Genomic DNA, 22816 nt, shown 5'->3' on the forward strand with positions numbered 1-22816 from the left:
AACATAGATCAATGGAAACGGACAGAGAGCCCAGAAATAAACCCATGTCTTTATGGTCAATCAATATTTGACAAAGGGAGCACAAGCTTACAGTGGAGTGAAGACTGTCTCTTCAATAAATGGTGTTGAGAGAACTGGTCTGGTACATACAAAAAAATGGAACTAGACCACCAAGGTTTTAAGACTGTCTTGAAGAATAAAAAGGTAGCATAGGAAACTGATGTAAATAAATTTGGATTTTAGAGTTCACTCTAACAGAATGGATGATAGAGAAATAAGACTAATGGAAGGGACCATTTGAAAAAAATTTTAGTTGTAAATTCTTTTTATTCTCATAGAGATATAATTGACATATAACATTGTATCAGTTTCAGCTGTATAATGTAATGGTTTGATATTTGTATATATTGTGAAATGGTCATCACAATAATTTAGTTAACATCCATCACCAACATAGTTACATATCTTTTTTTTAAAGATTTTATTTCTTTATTTTTAGAGAGAGGGGAAGGGAGGGAGAAAGAGAGAGAAAGAGAAAAACATGAATGTGTGGTTGCCTCTCATGCGCCCTGCTCTGTGGACCTGGCCTCTAATCCAGGCACGTGCCCTGACTGGGAATCAAACCGGTGACCCTTTGGTTCGCAGGCTGGCTCTCAGTCCACTGAGCCACACTAGCCAGGACCAAATCTTTGTTCTTTTGTAAGAACTTTTAAGATTCACTCTCTTAGCACCTTTACAGTACATTAGCAAATATATAGTACAGTATTATTAACTGTAGTCATCATCACACATCACGTCTCATGACTGACTTATTTTATAACTAGGAGTTTATATCTTTTGATTCTATTTAACCATTTTGCCCTCACCAGTCTCCCCCTGCACCCCAAACTATGGCAACTACTCATCTGTTCTCTGTATATATGAATTTGGGGTTTTTTTGGGGGGGGCGGGGTCTTGTTTTATTTAGATTTCACATACACTGTGTATGACTTATTTTACTTAAAGCCTCAAGTTCCATCCGTGTTGTTGCAAATGGCAACATTTCCTGCTTTAATGGCTGAATAATATTCCATTGTATTATAAATTCTTCTTTGATTTTCTTATAAATGATACAGTTATTACCAGTACACCATAGATATCCCTGAAAGTCAAATAGTGTTCTAGCAGCTTAAGCAAATCAGACATATATTTGATTGATACTAAGCACCTGCAAAGATTCTGACTTTTATTTTTATTTTATAACTTTTAACATGAAATATGTATTTTTTTCCTAAGTTCAAAAATACCAGTTTTAGCCCTGGCTGGTGTGGCTCAATGGATTGAGCACAGGCCTACAAACCAAAGGGTTATGGGTTCGATTTCCAGTCAGGGCACATGTCTGGGTTGCGGGCCAGGTCCCCATTAGGGTGCATGTGAGAAGCAATCACACATTCATGTTTCTGTCCCTCTTTTTCCCTCTCTTCCCATCTCTCTAAAAAAATAAAGTAAATAAAATCTTTAAAAAATTGTTTAAAAATAATACCAGTTTTATTCCTGTTCTACTTACTTGCTTAGTTTGTTTTTTAGAGTCATTTGTTCATAGTTGTACATTTGTTGTGTGTTTTAATGTTCATAGTTTTGATCTTCTTTTTCTTATACAGTTCCCTTTAACAAAATGGAGGAACCAGATGGAAGGGAGTAAAGGGGGGAAAAAATGGGACAGCTGTAATAGCAAAATCAGTAAAATGTATTTTTAAAAATAACAGTTTTATTTAAAAGATAAACTAACAAATACCCATAATCTTATTAATCCAGAGTTATAAATAACATTGGGGTAGATATCTTCATAGATTTATCTTTGCATTTTTCTTTAATTATCCACTTAGAGCATATTTTAGAAGTGTAATTAGTAACTCCAGGCATGCATTTTAATATATTAAAGGCTCTTTTTATACTGACAATTTGCGTTTAAAATTTTATATAGTTTACATACATTTTCATTAGCACTTTATAGTATTACTATTTTACTACAGTTCAGCTTATCTCAAAAATATACTTTTTAAAATGCTTTTACTATTTTAGTTTTATATTTTCTTTAAAATGGATAATTCAGAGAATAGTAGAGTTAAATCGTATGGCCTTATCACCCGGCTTCAGTAGTTTTAACTCATGAATAATTGCCTTTACTTAAAAATCTGTAAGATAAAAAATTCCAATATTCAGTAGTGTTGAAAACGTAGAAAATGGGGGAACTCATATACTACTGTTGTAAGTGAAAATTGATGAATTTGGTAGTATCTAATAAAATTGAAAATGAATATACCCTATGATGCCAAAATCCGACTTTTTAATACAGTTATGTTCTTACAGTCTCACTCATGTGAGCTGAAGGAGTCATGTATAAGTCTGTTGTTGCAGTATTCACTGTGGTAGTATAAAATTGAAGACCACCTAAATGACAGTCTCTAATGAAGTGGATAATTAAAGCATGGCATATTCACATGATACAGTACTTTATTGTTTAAAATTATGCAATAGGTCTTAATATGGATTTCTCAAAATTTTATTTAATTCAGAAAATCAGTTTCCCAAGGATATATGCAGTATGACAGTATCTATGTATATTTTTCCCCCAAATCACCCTTTAAATAAAGAAATGGTGTATAGTAACTAATTTGAAACATTGTATTAATATCATAATATTGGTTGACTCTGGGAGGACTGGGCAATTGGTTTTTACCCAATTGGCAATTGGGCAAATCCCCTGGTCAGAGGATTTTAGCTATCTCTTTTTTTTTTCTTAAGTAGATATGATAAAATATTAGTAACCAGTAATTATTGGTTATATTGAGAATATAGTTGTTTTATTCTTTATAATTTCAGGTGTTTTTACAGTAATTAAATTAATAATAAAGGAGGGAAATTTTATTAAAAAGTGACTAAAGCTTTAGTTATTTAAGGATCATGGGATATTGATGAGGCAAGAATAGGACAAACGTGGAGCTAGGGTACAGCTGCAATTTGGAGGAATATTCAATACCAGAAGGTAGAAGCATGTAAGCAGGACAGTGGGAGGCTACCAGAAATAAGTACTGCCTATTTTGGTATTTTTGACTGGGGGAGCTATATTTTCAGAAAAGTGGCGGGAATCATCCATCTTATTTTATTCTTTAGCTAGTATGTCTTCATGCCTGACATGTAGCACCTGTATTAGCAAACATTCAACAAATGTTTATGGAAGGTCTGTCATGTCAGATGTTTGGAATGTGGCTGTGTAGAAGTCATGTAAGAGCCTTGCACTCTCGTTAGAAAGGGTTTCCGTTTGGCCTTTTACTATATTTTACCTATGTGAAACCAGAGTTTCAGCCAATGAAAGGAAGATTTGTTTGTTTGTTTGTTATTGGGTATTGCCAATATCATGGCTTTCATTAATCTTATCTTTCACCTGTTACGCTTGAATTCAGCATCACACTATGCAGCACATAATTTTTCTCTAATTATTTATTATATATTGATTTTGATCTCGAATTTGGTTAAAAGAGTGCTTGGTTGTACCCCAGGTTTATAAATAATGGCCAAGAAATTCAAGGGATAATGGAATTATTAAATGTTAGAGCATAAAGGGGTTTTCCGGTAGGCTTCCCCACCCCCTTACTTTATAGATGAAAAAGTCTAAATAAATCAAAACCAGTGTGCTGAGTGTTTATCATCTGGGTCTTACATACTCTTTCCTACTTAGATTTGTATAAATATCATCATTTGACTAAATGCTTAATATGAAAGCAGGTACTCTACATTGTGATGTTTTCTATAATGTATGTGATATTTTCATTTTCTCGTTATTATCTTTGTGCTTTTACTCAGGCTAAGTAAAAACTTGTAAAATATTTTGTCTTTTCCCCTCTAGCTCATAACTTTGTCGATTATCTTACATAGTTACATAACGTACCTATGTTGTCATTGAAATATTTCCTCAATCTAAGTAATATTAAGTACTATGAGTTGGGTGAGACTTAAAGTTGGGTCTGTAGAGGTGTGGTTGTTGTGGTGTTGAGGGTAACCTCAGACTGCACTGCAACCTGACTAACCCCTTCAGATTCACCACTTGAGGCAGCTGTATTACAGCTATCACCTCTTGTTTCCCGAGCTGCAGTTTCCTTCTCAGTTTGTGGCTAAAACCCAACATTTGATGATTGTTTTCCACCCCATTCAACATTGATCTTTGATCCTGCAACAAACTTAAAAATACCTATGCCTTTTTTTTTTTTTTTGCGCCAAAAATCTGACAAGATCGTATTGGGCGTCATCAGTGGTAACATCAGACTTTATTTCAGTGAATAAAGATGAAACAGCTGCTTTATTGTTCAGCTCAGCACTCATGCATTCAATATAGGATCATAATGTTTTCCAGCTTTCTCTAACTGTAGATATTTTTCTGTGCTTTCTAAATATACTGTAGATATCATTTTGTCAGGCAAAGTAGACTTTTAGCAATTCTCAAAAAATATCCAACTGCCCGTATTAACATATGCATAATCAGTTTATAGAAGTGTGCCTCTTAAAATATCATTTTATAAGAATAACTTTTAATTTACTACTAACATTAATTTTCTTTTTTTTTGTTTTTATTTATTTATATTCACTAAATGTATTGGGGTGAACTAACAATTTTCAAAGTTAATTTTGATTTGCTCTTATTACATTATCTTTATACTCCTTCCTAAAATTTATGATTATTTTGAAGTTCTCTTGGTTTTCACACAGAACTCTAACTTACAATTCAAAGTATCTTTCTGTTTTGAGTGTGTGTATGTGTGTGTGTGTGAGAGAGAGAGAGAGAAAGAGGAAGGGTGAGGGAGATTGATTGGTTGTTGGATTGACTAAATATTGTAAACAAACTGATGAATAAAATAGAAACAGAAGAATACATACATGGAACAGACTGGCAGCTGTCAGAGGGGAGGATGGAGGAGGGTTCTGGATGCAAGAAGGTGAAGGAGTTGGCTAAAGAACATATATGCATGACCCGCGGACACAGACAACGGTGTCGTGATGGCCAGAGGGAAGGGGCCAATGGCAGGTGGGCAAAGTGGGGGGACATGGAGACGTCTGTAGTAGTGGGATGGGTGAAGGGCAAAGGGGTAAAAACTGAGGCAACTGTAATAGAAGAAACATGGCTTAAAAATAAAATTAAAAAAAGATAAAGTTAAAAGTAATAATAATAGTAATAAAACCCCAACTTGTGAAGGACTTTCCTCAATGATGCTATGTTAAAACCTCACTCCTTATGATTGAGTAAATAATGCAGATTTCGTTTGACTTTCTCCAGCAGCCTGTGATAGCTGTTCCTCTTGTTATGCCAATTAGCAGAAGGAAAGAAGATGAGACATCTGTTGGAAGTGCGCCCTTGGCAAAGCAACAGTCATATCAGGCCTCTGAATATGCCAGCAGCCCTATAAAAACAAAAACAATAACAGGTATGTGTCAAGAACTGTAAAGGTTCTGTGATTTTAGGCAACATCTAAGCCAACAAATTATCAAATTATCTGGGCCACAGTTTCATGAATGCTGACCAGGCCATGAGGCTCCTGGAATGGAGGCAAAGGACTTTATCATTAACAGCCTTAGCAGTAACCAAAGTGTTAGCATTTCCTGTGTCTCTGCCCTAAGCCTAATTTCCAAAGGGATTACGAAGAGAGGCCAGGTCATACCTATATGCAGCGGTTTACATTACAGGACAGGAGCCCTCAATGGAGGGAATCTAACGGGTAGAAAGCATGCCTGCCCTTTTCTCCAGAGGGAGGCCCCATGTGTACCTTGCAAGACTGTAAGTAAGCTTACCGCTTGCTCACAGGAGGATAATATTTCTGCTTTCTGAGACTGTATGTTGTACAGATATCTTGGAAAACACAATTGGAAACAAAGGCAATTCACTGCCTGTACTTTTAAGACTTGTAAAAACACACGAGACCTCTGTAGAATTGACTCCCAGTAGTATATTCCTTCTGAAAGTGAATTCTTGCAAATGGCAGTACATTTCAGTCCTCTTTCCTCTTCTCTCACTTTCTCTGCTAGACTGTCCAAGCAAATATTAAACATAAATTGTCTTCCATAAAACACTTTTTACAGTTCCTTTATTGTGTAGTGAAAAAGAGCACTATATGATTTCATTTTAATTGGTGTTTTTCTCTTCATTTCTAATGTTTGTGATGATGGGTATTTTCAGGCGATTTTGTTTTTTTCCATAGCTATTCAGCTTTATTTTATAAAACTCACATTGCCAATCATATTGAAAAAGTTTTATATTTTCGGTAAATCAAAACCCACTTATGGAATGTCTATAATGGGCTAGACTCTGTGGTGATATCTAGGGTAGAAATATTAATAAAACATGATACTTGCCCTTAAGGAAATTCAAATATGATTGTACACATAAGGAAGTGCAAACTAACATTTGTGGTTTAGAGGAAAAGTTAGTATTATTTTCTTCACACTTAACAACAATAACAATGACTATGCTAATACACATTTTTGTGGAGTTTTGTATATAACTATTATTCTGTGCTCTCTCAGTTTCCTAAAACAGGATGTCATATTTTTTATTTTTTTAAATAGAATTATTATATTTTTCACCTGTCAGTGTCCACAGGCTTTTACTCTGTTGAGATTTCTTGTTATCAATTGATAAAAATGCCTGTGCTTAGTTTTAGCATTGTAGAAAGATTTTCTGTAACTTGTATTGAGTTTTTAATATAAAATTAGATATTTTTTCTTTTAGTTACTATGCTACATATTAGACTTTACATCACCTTAACTGGTGATTTAGATAAAGGCTTATAAATATCACCTCTAAATAAAATAAATGTCCACTAAGTATTAATTGATAAAAATAAATTTAATCTTACCTGCATATAACCACATAGTCTCACCTTCTGCTTTATTCTTTAGTCCTGTTCTTTAAATCACACTTGATGATTGATTTAAAGTAATTGTTAAGGATGGGTAAAGATGACAGAAAATGCTTATCATTTACATGAAATTACATGACATAGAACTAAGTAGAAAATATCATAGATTTTAGAAAAACATGACTTTGTTATGCATGGAGAAGTTTTATATCTAAATTTATATCCCATATATCAGTTAAATATCAATTCACAAATGATATCGGTTAATATCTGAGATTTATTTTTTCTTATATTTTTCCATTTTTATAAGAAATTAATATTAATTTTATATTAAGAAAATAAAAGCCCCAAACAGCTTTAACCATTAGTTATTACTTTATAGAATATGAAGATATATATGTAAACAACACATTGTTCTTTATTTCAAATTACAATGTGAACTGTGATTCCTTGCTTTTAAATTGTGGTATTTGGTTTTTGTGTCTTCAGTGTTCCTTTCTCTCTTGAATACTTAGGTTAGGTTATAGGTAAGGGGATCAGTACTTCACCGGCATAGATTCTTACACAAGCTAGCGTGACAATGAACAGTTCTCAAACTGATGCCGGTGCTTGCCTTATTTTGGCACTGCAGGCATTTACAGGAGGTAAAAAGCACTAAGTATAACATTCTTCCCAGCTTATGTGTCTTCCCCCTTGCGAGCCCCGCTTTTACTTTTCTGGTAACCTTGTTAGTAGTGTTCTCTCTCTTCTCGAGAATGCTTTGTGCCAACTATATGCTTTAATTAGAATTAATTTTAAAAAATTTTTGTTTTATTTTTAATTAGAGTATATAGTTCCTGTTTGGTTTTAGATTAAATATGTTTTGTAAGTCCTTTGAATTTTTACCTGCTTTAAATGTGGTTATCATTGTTTTTGTTATTATTTACATTTCATCATGGACTGTAATGAATTTGGTATTCATAGCCTTTTGTACATCTTTTTTGTTTTTGTTTTACTTTTTGCACATTGGCCTTTTTAAGTGTACAGTCTAGTAGTGTTAAGTGCATTCACCTTGTCATAGAATCCACATTTTAATTTTTTAACTGAAATTTGCAGTGGAGAAATGTTAGTATCAATTTTTGCCTGACTTCTTATTAAACTTAGAGCCCATGTTAGTCTTACGTTTGTCCCCAACAGTTTATGTAGTATTTTTGGCACATGATGCTCAAGGCTAGCTGATCACGCACCGGGCTTGATTTTGGTTTTTAATTGCTCCACATGGAGCAGCCATCCCCCTCTTCCAATCTCAATCAGCCGGTGTAAAGTAGCCGGCTGCAGCGGGAGCACGTGATTAATGGCTGGCAATGTGTCGACAGCAGAACAGCACTATTTTAGTGATAAAGGCACGTAGGGCAGGCCACACCAGAATAAAACCATGTTTCACATGAAGATAATATATTATTACAAAATTCTAAATAATCTTCTAGAGAATCTCTATGCCCTTCAAAACAAGGAAACCCTAAAAGATATGACATCTGTTTACCCTATGTTTTGGAAACCTTGTGAACATCAATTTGGGGCTCTTGACAAAAATGTCTGTAGTGGAGATGAAAAAGCAAGATACTCCATAAATGATAGCTTTAAAAATACTATCCACGAACACCAAGTCGAAAGTTCTGTTAAGTATACAGTTAAAATAATAGGAGGCCTTTTAATTGGACTCCTCAAATACTACTAAAATAATAAAAATGTGATAATTAATGATGTAAATTTTAAGAGCTAATACCACAAATTAAAAGTATGGAACTTTAGTTTCTAACCATGATGGAGTAACAGGGACTAGATTTATATTCCTGTTGTAAATAACATACTGGTCAGAATATATGGGAGAAAAAAGAGTTTGTAGACATTGGACAACTGGCGGTGTAGGACTGGTGATCCCTCCTAGGAGGGAAACAAACGAGGTAAGGCCTAAGATTTCCCTGGCTTTCTGTCTGAAGGCATATTTCAGACTGTAGAGCAAGGTGGGACATATCAAACTGAACTCAGCTACCTTGCTTAATTGAAGTTTTGAGAAGCAGAGATGAAAGAAATATGAGGAGGCAGAGATGATCTGGAAATTAGGGGACAAAATTCCAGAGAGAAAGAGAAAACTATTCAGCAAAAGAGCTCCAGAAAGCAACAGTGGAGTTCTTCTTGAATATTTACTAAGCAGTAAGACTCGTTGGGCATAGGATGGCCAAGGAGCTGTGATCTGAATGATTCTCAGAGCTCACACAGGTAGGAAGTCTTTAAGGTTCCTACTGTCCGCAGCATACACTTCTTATTAACCCTTCAAACCATTGTAGAGAACCCAGAGAGGCATGCCTTAGCAGTTAGTGTAGCTAAACTTTCCATAGGATAAACGCTACCCTGGACCCACCTTTAACAAATTTTAAAAAAAGGAACTGAAACAGTAAGTTAACTGCTTGCAAAATGAAGCTCAGTGCTGTTAAGAGGAATACAGTAAGATACAGACATGTAAGAACTTAAAAATCACAATGTCATCCGTTCAATACCATATGCAGATGATGGATTACAGAATTGTACACCTGAAACCTATAAAACTTCATCAACCAATGTCACCACAATAAATTCAATCAAAAGAAAAAACTAATTAAAAAAAAAAAAACAAACTACTGATGCAAAGAAGCAGGAAACTTTAACCAGGAGAAAAAAAATAACCAACAAATAAATTGAGAAATGACATAGATGATGGAATCAGCAAGTGTGTTAAATCCTTGTACATTATAACTGAATTCTGATATTTAAGAAAAGGTGAATACATTTTAGGGAGAAATGGAAGATATAAAGAAGAACGAAGCTCAACTCTAAAGATGAAAAATCTGAAATGATAAACCCCCTGGGTAGAATTAGCAGTAAACATTGCAGAAGAAGAAATCAATAAATTTGAAGACATAAAGTTTTAATGAATTGTAGGACAATGTTAATTAGGATAGCCAGGGAAGGTTTCACTGAAAGTTCATATTACCAGCTACTTGAAGCAGATAAGGGAATGAGCCATGTAGATATCTGTGGAAAAATCATATGGGGATGAATATCTATCTAGCTAGCTAGCTAGCTATCATCTATTGAAAGTTATCTGATATAGCCCTTTTACTTTATAATTAAGACTTTTGGGTCATAAAGAGGTCAAGAAACTTATCCATGGTTAAGAATACTTAGGGAGACTTTTAATGGAAGTTCCAGATTACAGTAGTCATTTTGTGATTATCAGTTGCCATTTTTCATTCTTTAATGGCATAACCAGCACTAAAAATAGGGTCCATGCAACTTCAGTGTGTCATTTTCTTCTCCTCCTCCTCCCTGTCACCCTCCCCACCTCCCTCCTTTTTTTGGTCAGGGAATTGTTCTAGATTTTAAGCCCAGTTCTGTAGGACTAATATAGTGAAGAATTTTGCATTCAAGCCACCAGCATGGATATACTGAGAAATTCCTCCCTGTGTAATGAGCAGGGGAGGCTCTGCCTCTCTTACTGGGGTATCGCTTTGATGATGCAGCTAAGCTTTTCAATAAGACTGAAAAGTGAAAAAGTATTATTGGCATTTTTTGTCTGTTTCTTGAGATATCCTTAAATATATCTGAGAGTCATTGATGTTTCTAATAAAAAAATTTATGTTTCAGATGTTTAAATTTTTTGTCAGGCATATGGAAATTCTATCTAATTTAGTTCTTAGAGACATATGAAAAATCCCGAAATTCTAAAAGCCACTTTGTTTGTTACAGATTGTGAAGGTTTCAGACACATTTTTCTTTAAAAAAAAGAATCTTCCTTTTGATAATGAACTTGAGTGATTAGGTATAATATTTCTAATTGCTTTTTTTTCTGATCTCATTTCAAAATGTAGTATTTTTACACTAAGCAAGACTTCATAATGTAGCTATAATATTTAAGATTGAGATAAGTTTGGCCGAAAATGTCAGAAAACCCTCAGTAACAGTGGTTTAAACAAGATCAAATTTTATTTGTCTCTTGTGCGAAAGCTTGGGTAGGTGCTCCAAGGTGTCAGAGCTCTCCAATATCAGGTAACTTTCATCTTCCATCACGGGTGGCCTCCGTCACCACACTTGCCTTATTATTCACGACAGATACCTCCGTGGTTTATTATCCCTGCATTTCAGTGAGCAGAAATGAATAAAGAATGGGAACTCTCTGTTTCTTTTAAAAACTATATGGAAGGGACACACTCCACTTTGCTTATATAGTCTTGGCCAGATGTTAGTGACATGATTATATTTAGCTGCAGAGAGACCTCAAGAATGTAGTTTGTATTCTTTAAGGCTATATGCCTGGCCGAAATGTGTGGATTCTAAGAAAGAAAGGGAGAGTGGGTATTAGAGGTGATTTGGCAACCTCTGCCACAATAACTTAAAATGGAATGTCACATGTGGAGTTTTGAAAGAGAATTTGAAAATAAATATTTTCCTATTAGTGGGGATATCAGAAGACAAAGCTGGTAAAAGTGTTTTCATGTCTGAGTGGTGACTTAGATTTTTCATTATGAGAGGTACAGGTTTGGGAGTCAGCAACATGAATCAGTAAAAGCCGCAGACCCTATATGATCTCTCAGGGAAACCATACATGACAAGATGAAAAGAATGCCCAATATAAATTCTGAGCAACTTACTCATTGAAGGGTAAGGAGAAGAGTGAATGGAGGAAATGGAGAAGCATCATTCTGAGAACTAGGCAACAAAGGTGTGTGTGAGAGAGAGAGAGAGAGAGAGAGAGAGAGAGAGAGAGAGAGAGAGGGAGAGAGAGGGAGAGAAGACAAAATTGAAAAGAGTATCAAGATGATCATGGTGGGTAACTGTGGTGTAACAGTCGTAAGAACAGTGAGGCTTAAAAATTCAATTGACCAAAGTCATTTCCAGAGGAGCTTTAGTTGTTAGCGAATGAATGAGAATTGAGCTCAAAGAGACAGCCTAGGGAATACCACTCTTTCAAGAAATCTGACTATACAGATACTTGGGTATGACTATAACTATAGAGAGGAGAAGAGGAGAGAAGGAAAAAGTGGAGATGCAGTAAAATTGGTGGTAATTTATGGAATGAGATCACAGATTAAGAAGAATATAAATAGACATAGGTTTTAACAGTTAGGAGAATTGCATTTTCCTCTGAGTCAGAGGTAGAAAGGTAAGAATATGTATCAATATAGGTCAATTTAGTTAATTTTCTTGTCACAAACAAATATATATGCAGGATAAGTATTGTTTTCCTTGCATTGTTTCAGAAAATGTAAGAGATAAATGGAAGTGTATAATTTTTCAAGGTAAGCCCCTTGTTTCTCAGATATAAGGGATATATTCCTTCTAAAAAAATAAGACATGACATAAAATTATACCTTTCATTTTTTTAAAAAAATTTTACTGTTATTCTATTATGGTTGCCCCAGTTTTTCCCCCGTTACCCTCCTTCATTTTTTTTTAATCAGTTTAATATGTTATCTGAAGTTTGAAATTCCTTCAAGTCTTTAAAAAAATCATTCCACAGGAAGTACTATACTTGTAGGATGGTTTTCCTACGAGTAGGAAAGTAGGGAGGTTTTCAGTTTTTACTCGTAATAGTTGCTCCTGAATGCACTGATGTATCAATATTTTGGATATTGAATTTTTAAGAATTGGGGATTATAAATCAACTGGGTCACAACAACATAGTTATTCATCTAAAATCATTTAAACCATTCTTAGTTTGATTATGGCCTGCATGTTGAACAAGTACATTCTTAACGTGAAATTAGTATTAATATACAAGAAATATATTTTTGTGAATTTTTTTATATTAGAAGTTGCTTGCTTTAATCATACAGTATAATATAAAGTTTCATTCCTATGTGATTAGATATTTAATTTTATTGGAAAATATTAAATCATGAGAGCAGATACCAGTGTATAATATGCAATGTGATATATCAGCCTTTTTATAGATGGTTTTAGCCATAAAGTTTTGTAGCACTTAGCTTTCTGTTCATATTTCATGAAACATTCCTTGATTATTTGAATAATTTTTTATACACATATCAGATAATTGTGCTACTCACTTGGCACTACCACATACCTGAATTCCTTTCATTACTGCTGTTCGTATGAGGACTTCTCAAGTAAATCCGCAGCCCATAAAGAACTATAATTTATATTGTTTTAGTGTCTCCTAGTGTGTTCAATAGAATGTCTTACACTTAGTGTTTATTGATTAATTTTAAGAATGTGTTCAGTTTGTTAGGCAAACTAGGTTTATTCACTTTTAATTTGAAATGTACTACAATTTTTTAAAAGATTTTATTTATTTATTTTTAGAGAGGGAGAATAGGAGGGAGAAAGAAAAGGAGAGAAACAGCAATGTGTGGTTGCCTCTTGCGCGCACCCTACTGGAAACCGGGTATGCAACCCAGGCATGTGCTCTGACTGGGAATCAAGCCAGCACCCTTTGCTTTGCAGGCTGGCGCTCAGTCCACTGAGCAACACCAGCCAGGGCTAAATGTATTACAACTTGTATAGCATGAACATGATGATTTTCCTTCTTGGAATCTCAAATCTCAAGTAATTATTTCATATTTAATTTTGGAAAATTATTTCCTATTTTCTTGGCTCATTTTTTATTTGTCTAGGACTGTAAAGCAAAAGATTTATTTATGCAATGGTTTATTTTAATATGTTCAAGTTTTACTCTAATTTTTTACTTTGAAAATAGAATATAGACCACTGAATTTTGTCAAAGCAGATGACTTTAAAAGATAGATTATTTTAATGTTGAGAAATTTCAAAGTCTACATCCTATTGGAGTTATTTTACTTTGATTGCTGTTATGACTAGTTCACTCCTTCCCCTTTTATATGTCCTAGCCCAAGTGTGTATCAGATAAAACAGGAGATAAAACAAATAAAACTACTGTTTTGGTTTCCTTGAACACAGCTAAGGCAGGTTTATATTATGTTAAAAGCATTATTAAATAGTTAGAGAGAATGAATTATAACAATTACAGAGAACACAAATTATTTGAAAATAGTTCATTATCAGAGTAGTAAATTTCAAACTTTTTTTTAGTAAAGTCCTATCAGTAAAAGTTTTTGAGCAACATGTTATAAAACATACCAGATAATTTTAATTAACATTTAAATCTTATGATTCTGATAGAGTAATATTATGTTAAATACTTAAAATAAAGTTTAATACTTTGTTATGGTAGCTTGTAAAGGTTTAGTTTTTATTCAGTTTATTTTAGTAGTTGATTTCAGTGGCTAACATAATTGAATAGCCACTTTACTGATATACATAAAAGCAGGAAGGAGAAGGGCACCATTGATGCACTCAGGGCATTTATTTTTTATTCCCATCCATTTTGCAAAGGTGTTTCTTCACACCTTTGTACAAGAGAATTTCCATCTTTCTTGTACAAATAAAATATTCTTCCAGATTAATTGAACAGTGTTGCCTTTTTCTTTTAAATAGTTTTTGTAAGTATATTTTATTGGTTATGCTGTTATAGTTCCCATTTTTTTCTCCCCTTTATCCCCCTCTGCCCCGCCCCCCGCCTCCCACCAGCATCCTCACGCACCCCCCTCCCCCCCACTGCTGCTCCACTTAGTTCATGTCCATGGATTATACATACAAGTTCTTTGGCTTCTCCATTTCCTATACTATTTTTAACCTTCCTTTGTCTATTTTGTACCTGCCATTTATGCTTCTTATTCCCTGCACCTTTTCCCCCATTCTCCTCCCTGTCCTTACTGATAACTCTACATGTGGTCTCCATTTCTGTGACTCTGTTCCTGTTCTAGTTGTTTGCTTAGTTTGTTTTTGTTTTAGGTTCAGTTGTTGATAGTTGTGAGTTTGTTGTCATTTTACTGTTCATAGGTTTGATCTTCTTTTTCTTAGATAAGTCCCTTTAACATTTCATATAATAAGGGCTTGGTGATGATGAACTCCTTTAACTTTACCTTATCTGAAAAACACTTTACCTGCCTTTCCCATTTTGTGGTATTTTTAATACATATGTTTGGGTATGTGTTTCTTATAGGAATCTTTTTTCAAAAATTTTATTTATTGATTTGATGGGGAGGACAGAGAAAGGGAGGGAGGGAGAAAGGAAGGGAGGGAGGAAGTGAAACATCAGTTTGTTGTTCCACTTATTTATGCATTCATTGGTTGATTCATGAACGTGCCCTGACTGGGGATCGAACATGCAACCCTGCATATTGAGACAATGTTCAAACCAACCGAGCTATCCAACAAGGGCTATGGGAATCTTTTAAGACTGTCCAAACTGTGAAGATTAGTTTAATAGAAAGTAGATAATAAAATTTATAAATGTCATTAAATGTGTATATATAAATAAATTGTAATAAGCCAATATTAAGTGATCACAAATGAAAGAATGAAGGGCCCTTGCCATTTCCTTGTTACTGAACATCTACTTTTCCCTCATTATACTTAGCACAGTGTTATCTGTGGTCGTATTACATAGGGACACAATGTCATTCTACTTTACTAAAATTTAACAGTGTCTTTCTTATTTTTAGATAAAAGTAGATCTGAATAGATATTTTCATACTTTCCCCCAACAGCTCAATAGATGCTCTTTTGTGTACCATGTGTCTGGAGGACACTCCTGTAATGGGTGTTATTATTTGGAAATTTTAGGATTACCCAGAGAGTCTCATATAGGTTCCAGGTTGGAGGATTCCAAGAAGCCAAGTTAAACTGAGAAAAGTATTGGGTAACAAAGGTCAAGAAATGTTCTAGGGCCAGAGAAAGGATTAGAAGAGAAAAAAATCAATAGCATTTCTACATATGCAGACTTAGGCAGGATTCATCTGGATAGTGACCACTGATTACAGTCAGGAAAGGAATGAGAGCCTGGTAAGCTCAGTGGGCAATGAGGTGCAATCATTCTTGAGGAAGAAGGTCTGGGGAATGGGGAGGTAAGCCCGGTGATATGCTTAAGCATTGTGGCGCCTCTACAGGCTGTGTATTGAAAGGGCTGTGTAGGTATAACTACTAACATATTGCTCAGTTTTTCCCCTAGTTAATAGGTGATTCCTTTACTAGGGAAGACAAATTTCTTTTTTTTTTTAATGTTTAAATTTATTAGAATGGCATTGGTTAGGTTTTAGGTGTACAATTCTGTAATACATCATCTGTATATTGTATTGTTGCTCACCACTCAGCATTGTCTTCTTCCATCACCAATTTATCCTCCATTTATCCTCTAAATTAGAAAGGACTCTCTTATCGCAAGAGACAGAAACTGTATTCAAATGACTTAAGGTAAAAAAAAAAAATGTCAGGAGTGTTTATTGATTCCCATAGCCAAAGGAGTAAAAAGACTAAGATAGATCTTTTGTTTGGAATGACCTGGAACCACACTCCATATCATCAGGACTCCATCTTTTCATGTGGGCTTAATTTTTCTCTTACTGAACATAAGTTTCTTGACCTAGCAGTCATGGCACTTCTGGACTCACATATGTAACTCTCTACAATCAGTGAGAAACAGACCAGATCCAGTACCTGTGGAAAACATACGTGAGGAGGCTTTTGTTTGGCCTACTGTGGATCATGTGCGTACATCTTGGACAGTCACTGGGGCCAGGGAAGTTAAATACTGTGACACACCCAGTGGTAGCCCAGGCTGGGTCATCTGTCCACCTCTGTGTTCTGGGGTATGAGCTGTCATACCAGAAAGTGTAGGGACAACAGAAACATGGCTCCCGGGGACAGTTTTTGAGAGTCAGTCATCTATTCCAGTTTGTGTCTAATAATTATTCATTTTAAAATTAATCACAGAAGATCTAAAATACAACATTTTAATTATATAACATTGCAATACTTAGACTAAATCACATTCACACATTGCGGTTTTGACAGGAATAAGGTAAATGGATTATGAAGGTGTAGTACACATGAAATGGGGCGCAGGGAGAAAATGTAGAGTAGAAAGACTTGGTATTTGTAAGATAGGTTCCAGATTTTATAACAGGTTTTTGTATATTAACCTATAGTTTGCTCAGTTGGGGGGAAAGGAATTTGGAGAGTATTTTTGTTGTGTACAATTTTGAACCATACAATTTTACTTAACACAATTAGTTAATTTTGTAACTGTTTGATTGTGAATATTTTTTTAGAGATTCATTAATTTGAGTTAACATAAGACTTAAACTGTCAGTTAATTTTAAAATTGTTTGAAAACACATTGTGATGATAATATGTACATAAAAGTTTTTTGAATAGAGAGTTCTAGTTTTTCCAGTTTTTACATGAATTGGCAAGAATTCAGCAAAATTCAACCAAATTATTTTGTATGCAGTCTCCCCCGCCTCCCCTTTGTAGCAGTCAGAACAAGATTATAGTTTCCAGATGAAATTCTGAATGTCACATAGTGATGACATATATTTTCCTGGTTGGCTCAGCATGAGATGCAATTTTGCATGCCATGTCACGCTGACTTGCAGAATCCAAAAGCCATTATTTCCCAAGGGGCTTTCAGGAGTGATACTATCGAATGTAGTTTGTATTTTGATGAAAAGTCTCAAGCATTGTTGCAGTTTCTATGGTAAGTTGCTTAAAGCTTTATATATTAGCTAAACTCCAGAAGTTTAAAAATAGTATTACCGTAAAACAGCACCTTTTCTTCAAGATATTTAAATTTATATTGCCAAGTAATGTTGCAAATAAAATGATGATTAGTGTAAAATACAGATTAAGAATTAGGAAGATATGGTAGAAAGACCAATAGACTGGGGACCAAAAAACCTAAGTTTTGACCTTAGTCCTGTGTCTCAAACTAACCTCAGACAATCACATTTTCTTTAGTTATAAAGTAAGAATAAGTATACTCAATAATAGCTCACAGATTTAAGTCTTCTTATAAGACTTAAATAAAGAGAGATATGTGAAAGTTCTATAAAATGATAAAACACCATTGAGAGAGAAAGTAATGGTCACATTTTTTATATATTTGCATTTTAAAAGGAAAAGTATAGGCTTCAAGCAAGGTGAGGCTTATTTCATCTTTTGGCTTCTGACTCTGAAGTGTAATTTTATTTCTTCTTTTCTCTGTTTTATTTTGATGGTTTTAAAGTTGCTTAAAACCTAGTAGTTCCATTCATGCCTGCATGACATTTATTTCACACGGACGATCTTCCTATTTTACATTTGTTAACTGACTTGCTTTGTTATACAAGTCTTTTATTTTTTTTAAGGTTGTCTCATATCCTATTGCCCGGGCATCTCTGTTTAGATATCTTACAGACCACACAAAGCCTAACGTGTATGAAATCTGTACTACTGTACATCTCTCCCCACCCCCACTCACCATGTTACATAAGGCTGAAGCTGAAGATTCATTCTAAGTGTCTCCTTTTTCTGTCCATTCTGCCTTTGTTATATCTTGAATCCTTTTGTTCCAGTCTGTTTGTATGCACCAGCCCTAGTCAGAGCCACACAGTTTCTTTTACAGAATAATGTAAGGCTATCCTAACTAGTCTCACTGGTGTGGATTCCAAATTATCTCATCATCTGATCTCAGTTACTCTAATTCACTTTCCAGATGACAGCAAGTCATCTTATTAAAAATCTAAATTGGATCATGTTATTCCCTGCTTAAAACACTTCAGTGACTTTTTATTGCACTAAAAATCCAAACCCCCTGACATGGCCTACATAGTTTGACCTGATCAAGTTTTTGTCAGGTTCTTCCATTCTGTCTTTCATCATTTTTTCTTATGCTCACCCTCTTTTATTTCTTCACTCTGTGCTTTTTCTTGCCTGGGTTCTTTAACCTCTGCTGTTCCTACTGTTTCCATTGCTCTTTTCATAGCTAGATGTATTTTTTATATTCTAAGTCTTAGTAAAAAAACCTTCCCTATTGAGTCTTTTTAAAATAGGTCTGTGCCACTCTTCCCCAACATTTTCTACCTTAATACTACTTTTTTCTTTCCTCTAACACTTATCATAATTTTCCATTTGTTTTTGTTTTTTTTTAATGTCTCTTTATTTGGAGTGCATATCAGGGACCACATCTGACTTGTTTAATATTGTATCCCTAGAATCTAACAGCTATTTCTGGCATTGAGCAAATATGAAGTGAATAGTTATTGTATGAATGATGAAACCCTTTTATCCTTATTATTTTCATTAAAGGGCTTAACAGTCATATTTCTTAACCTTTTTTGCCCCCATCCTTTAATTGATTTAAATTGATATCCTATAACTCATTATATCTGTTGCCAGTTTTCCCGGGGATACTTTTCAGGTATTTAGGAGAAGTTTGCAGCTTTTGGTACATTTTTAATTTGTGCACATAATCTTTTAGGGTATCTGCTACATAAGAAATTTGGGCATGTTTATAAGTGTTGGATTATGATGGTGTCCAAATATAACCATGATATTGAGGCGAAACTTTATCTTTAGTTAAATATAACTGTGAATTCTTGCAGTGTTCTTACCTCTGTGCTAAGTGCTTTGGGAGATTTAAAGTAGTGTATGACACAGCTTCTGTTCTGACGCACTTCAGGTTCTAGCTGGAGAGAAGAAAGTCTATGTGAAAAGTGGTAGCTTTATATAACTGAGGAAAATTTAGGGAAAGGAGCCATAACTATAGATTTTAGGAATTGGAAAACTTTTCACTGAAGAGCTACAACTTGAGGTAGATCTTAAATAGATAGGAACTGCAATGTTCAAAATGGAGCATTTCACTTGTATGAGAAAGGCAGGGGCAGGATAATGAATTGGAGTGAAGATGGTGGAAAATAAAGTTGAAGAGATTCAGAGGTGCATGACCAACTTATACATGGCTTTGCAAATCTGTCTTAGATGCTATTCTTTAATAGTATTCTATGGTTAAGAGTAGTCTGTAGGATAGATCTGAAGGAGAAAGAATCTTTGCAGAAATGTTGGTTACCATAATTTATAGCAAAGAAGATTTCAAACATGTTAGTAGTCTTGGAGTTGGAGACAAAGTACATATTTAGGTTATTTTTGAACATCAAAATTGACCCTTTTCTTACATTCTGCAAGAGGTGTATTTATATTTCTTTCCAGTGATACAAAAAAATCATTTCTGGGATTATGAATGAGTAATACCTTCTTGCCCATAGCTAAACATGTGTGAGTTAGAAAAGATTGGAAGCTCACTATAACTCAAGGCTTCTACAGTTATAACATTTACTACAGTATGATAAAATTTTCTGAAATAGGTACCCATCCAGTTAGTAAATCTGTTACCCATCCATTTCGTTCATTTGAAAGTAAGCGCCTCAAAGGCATGACCCCAGTCTTACACAGCCTGTTTTCCCCTAGCTACTAGCATAAGTAGGCACTCAGTGAGGCTTTTGAATTGAACTAAGCAACTTTTCCATAGCTCATAAGTCTTGGAAGAGGTCAGCATTTTCCTCTGTCTCATTTTCAAGTGTTTTTCAGGCCACAGCAACCAAATGGAAGAACAGTAATATAATAAGATTCACAAATCAGCATCTGTCTACCTTTATTCCTGCTGTGCTGAAATTCCCTAATTCCTTGTGAGGTCTCTTATAGACTTGAGGAAATTGGGAATTGAGAGAAACATGGCTTGTACATGACTCTTCTTCTACTATGTTCTTTAACCCAGTATTTGTTGCCAGTATTCTTACCTTCAGGGAACAGCCAGGAGGACAGCCTGGCTGGGGCAGAGAGAGCACTGGGAAGGGGGTGGAAGGGGAAGTCAAAAAGGCAATGGGGAAACCAGTTCTCGGAGGAACTGATAAGCCATTAGAAGGACCTTGACTAGCAAAAGTGAGTAAGATGGGATGCCACAGAAGAGTTTTGAGTAGAGGAATGATATTCCCCTTCTGGCTATTTTAACATTATCCATCACTCTGGTGCTGTGCTGAGAGTAGACTATAGGGAAAAAAGTATAGGGACAGGTCTAGTTGCCATGTGACTATTGCTATATGTATTCCTGTAATCATGGTGAGTTGGACCAGCATTGGATCCCTAGAGGATATGAGGTCAAATTCATGATATATTTTGAGATAGAGCCAATAAAATTATACCAATTATCTGTATGTTAGTGTGTGAGAGAGGGGGGCGGTTAGTGTTTTATTTCACTAGGAAGTTGGACAGGTGGATTTGCTGTTTACTGAGACTTGAAGGAAGACAAAAAGAAAGGTGTGGGGACAGAGGGAGTTTCAAGAGTTTTGCTTTGGCTTTGTTAAGTTTGAAATTCCTGTTAAATAGGGATGTTGAATAGACAGATTAAAAAGTCTGGAGTTTAGAGGGTAGATCCAGACCATCCTCTGGGAACTGTCACCATGGAGAGGATACTCGAAATTGCCAGAGCGAGATCGTGTACGGAGGGGGTGTTTGTAGAGGAGAGAGATGGCCTGGGACTGAGTCCATGGTCCTCCTAACATTTAGAGGTCTGGAAAATGAAGAACTAGCACGGAAGCCAACAGAGAGCCACCAGTGATGCTGGAGGGGAACATAGGGACGGGGTGTCCAGAAGGTAGTGAAGAAGATGTTTTAAGAAGATGGTTGTGATCAACCTCTAATAGGTCCTATTAGTCATTATTGTCCAGTGGCTCCAAAAACAACCACAAAATCTCAGTGACTTGATACAATAGAATGCATTTCTTGTTCGAGGGAAATCCATTGTTGTTTCTCACTTGGTAGTTCTCCCTCAAGCGGTGACTCAGCCATCTTACCATTAGTCACAGTGCCGGTCCTTTGGATGTTCTGCGTTTAGCCAGTAGCTAAGCAAAGAGAAAGATAAGTGAAGAAAACACACCAGCCTCTACCTGTCTCCAAAACTTTAAATGCACCACCTCACTTTAGGTTACATTTTATTATTAAGACTCATTTGCAACGACTTGTCTAGCTGCAGACAGGACTGTTTAATGAGCATATTTTCTCCGACACAGAAGGTGACAATGATCCAAGGGTGAAAATATCTAAAGAATGAAGGGGGAGGGTGCTGACCTCAGCATCAGATAGGTTATTCCAGTAAGAGGGTGTGACGGGTATGTGATTGGATGTCATGAAATTCAAAGCGAGGCTTTTCGGGGGAGGAAGTATAAAAATAGTCTAACTGGTAATGGGGGTCAGGAAAGCCATTCACCCCACTTTCAACCCAGTCTTATGCAGGGTATAGGAGAGAAAACATCAGCTGCTGAAGAGGACTCCAATGAAAGCAGTGTCCTCCTATTTGTTAGATACAAAGTTCTGGGAAGTGCTAGGAGATTGCGCTGAGGATGTATCATGAGTTCTAGAGGGCAGAGTGGAAGAGATTTCAGTGTTGTGGATTGAGAGATGGGGTCTGGTGGGGATTGTACAGATCTCTTTGATGATGAGGGTCTGGGTAAGAAAGGGGTGTTCTTGGAATTTTGGGTTTCTCCTGGGGACTGGTGTAAATAAAGTGCATGATGGTACAATAGTAACCCTGGGGTTTGTTAGACAAAGTTAGGTATCAAGGCTGTGAATGTTGGGGCCTGAAGGGATGTAGTCTTCCCAAGATCCCTCAGTTTGTATAGTATTGATCCAATTTTGTGATATATGTATGTGTGTCTGGCACATACCTCAGTTCTGTAATCAGGTGTGCAAAATGTAACTTTATTCTTCTGTAGCAGAGATACAGAACTTAACTCATCTTTGACACTTAGTTTCTGCTGGGTTAAGAAGTAAAGTAGTGCTAAGTCAGTTCAGGGTCCCCCGGAGCTGTGTTTAATTGTTGAAGTGACAATGCTGAGGAAAGGATTGGCCTCCTGTTTTGGTTCTGTGGCGTCACTTCTCTTCAGGCAACAAGAGAAACGTCTTTGGAAGTGGGAAGCTTAGTTAGGCCCTCTTTGAGTATTTGAAACAAATTTAAAGGAATAAAAAACTGATATATTCAACAAATACTTAAAATTACAGAC

At 35.4% G+C, this 22816-nt stretch overlaps 1 protein-coding gene across 4 annotated transcripts in view; it reads left to right on the forward strand.

The window, feature by feature from the left end:
• VPS13B (vacuolar protein sorting 13 homolog B) overlaps nt 1–22816 on the forward strand; it is a 673385-nt gene that overhangs the window by 251146 nt on the left and 399423 nt on the right. For 3 of the 4 annotated variants that reach the window (XM_054590316.1, XM_054590313.1, XM_054590314.1), the window contains exon 21: nt 5309–5456. In XM_054590316.1, coding sequence (XP_054446291.1) covers nt 5309–5456 — 148 coding nt within the window. The remainder of the gene's footprint in view (nt 1–5308; nt 5457–22816) is intronic. The other variant, XM_054590315.1, reaches the window with a different exon arrangement.

This window comes from Pteronotus mesoamericanus, unplaced genomic scaffold (assembly GCF_021234165.1).
Source record: "Pteronotus mesoamericanus isolate MK-2021 breed Mesoamerican mustached bat unplaced genomic scaffold, CSHL_Meso_final scaffold_174, whole genome shotgun sequence".
Taxonomy (NCBI): Eukaryota; Metazoa; Chordata; class Mammalia; order Chiroptera; family Mormoopidae; genus Pteronotus; species Pteronotus mesoamericanus.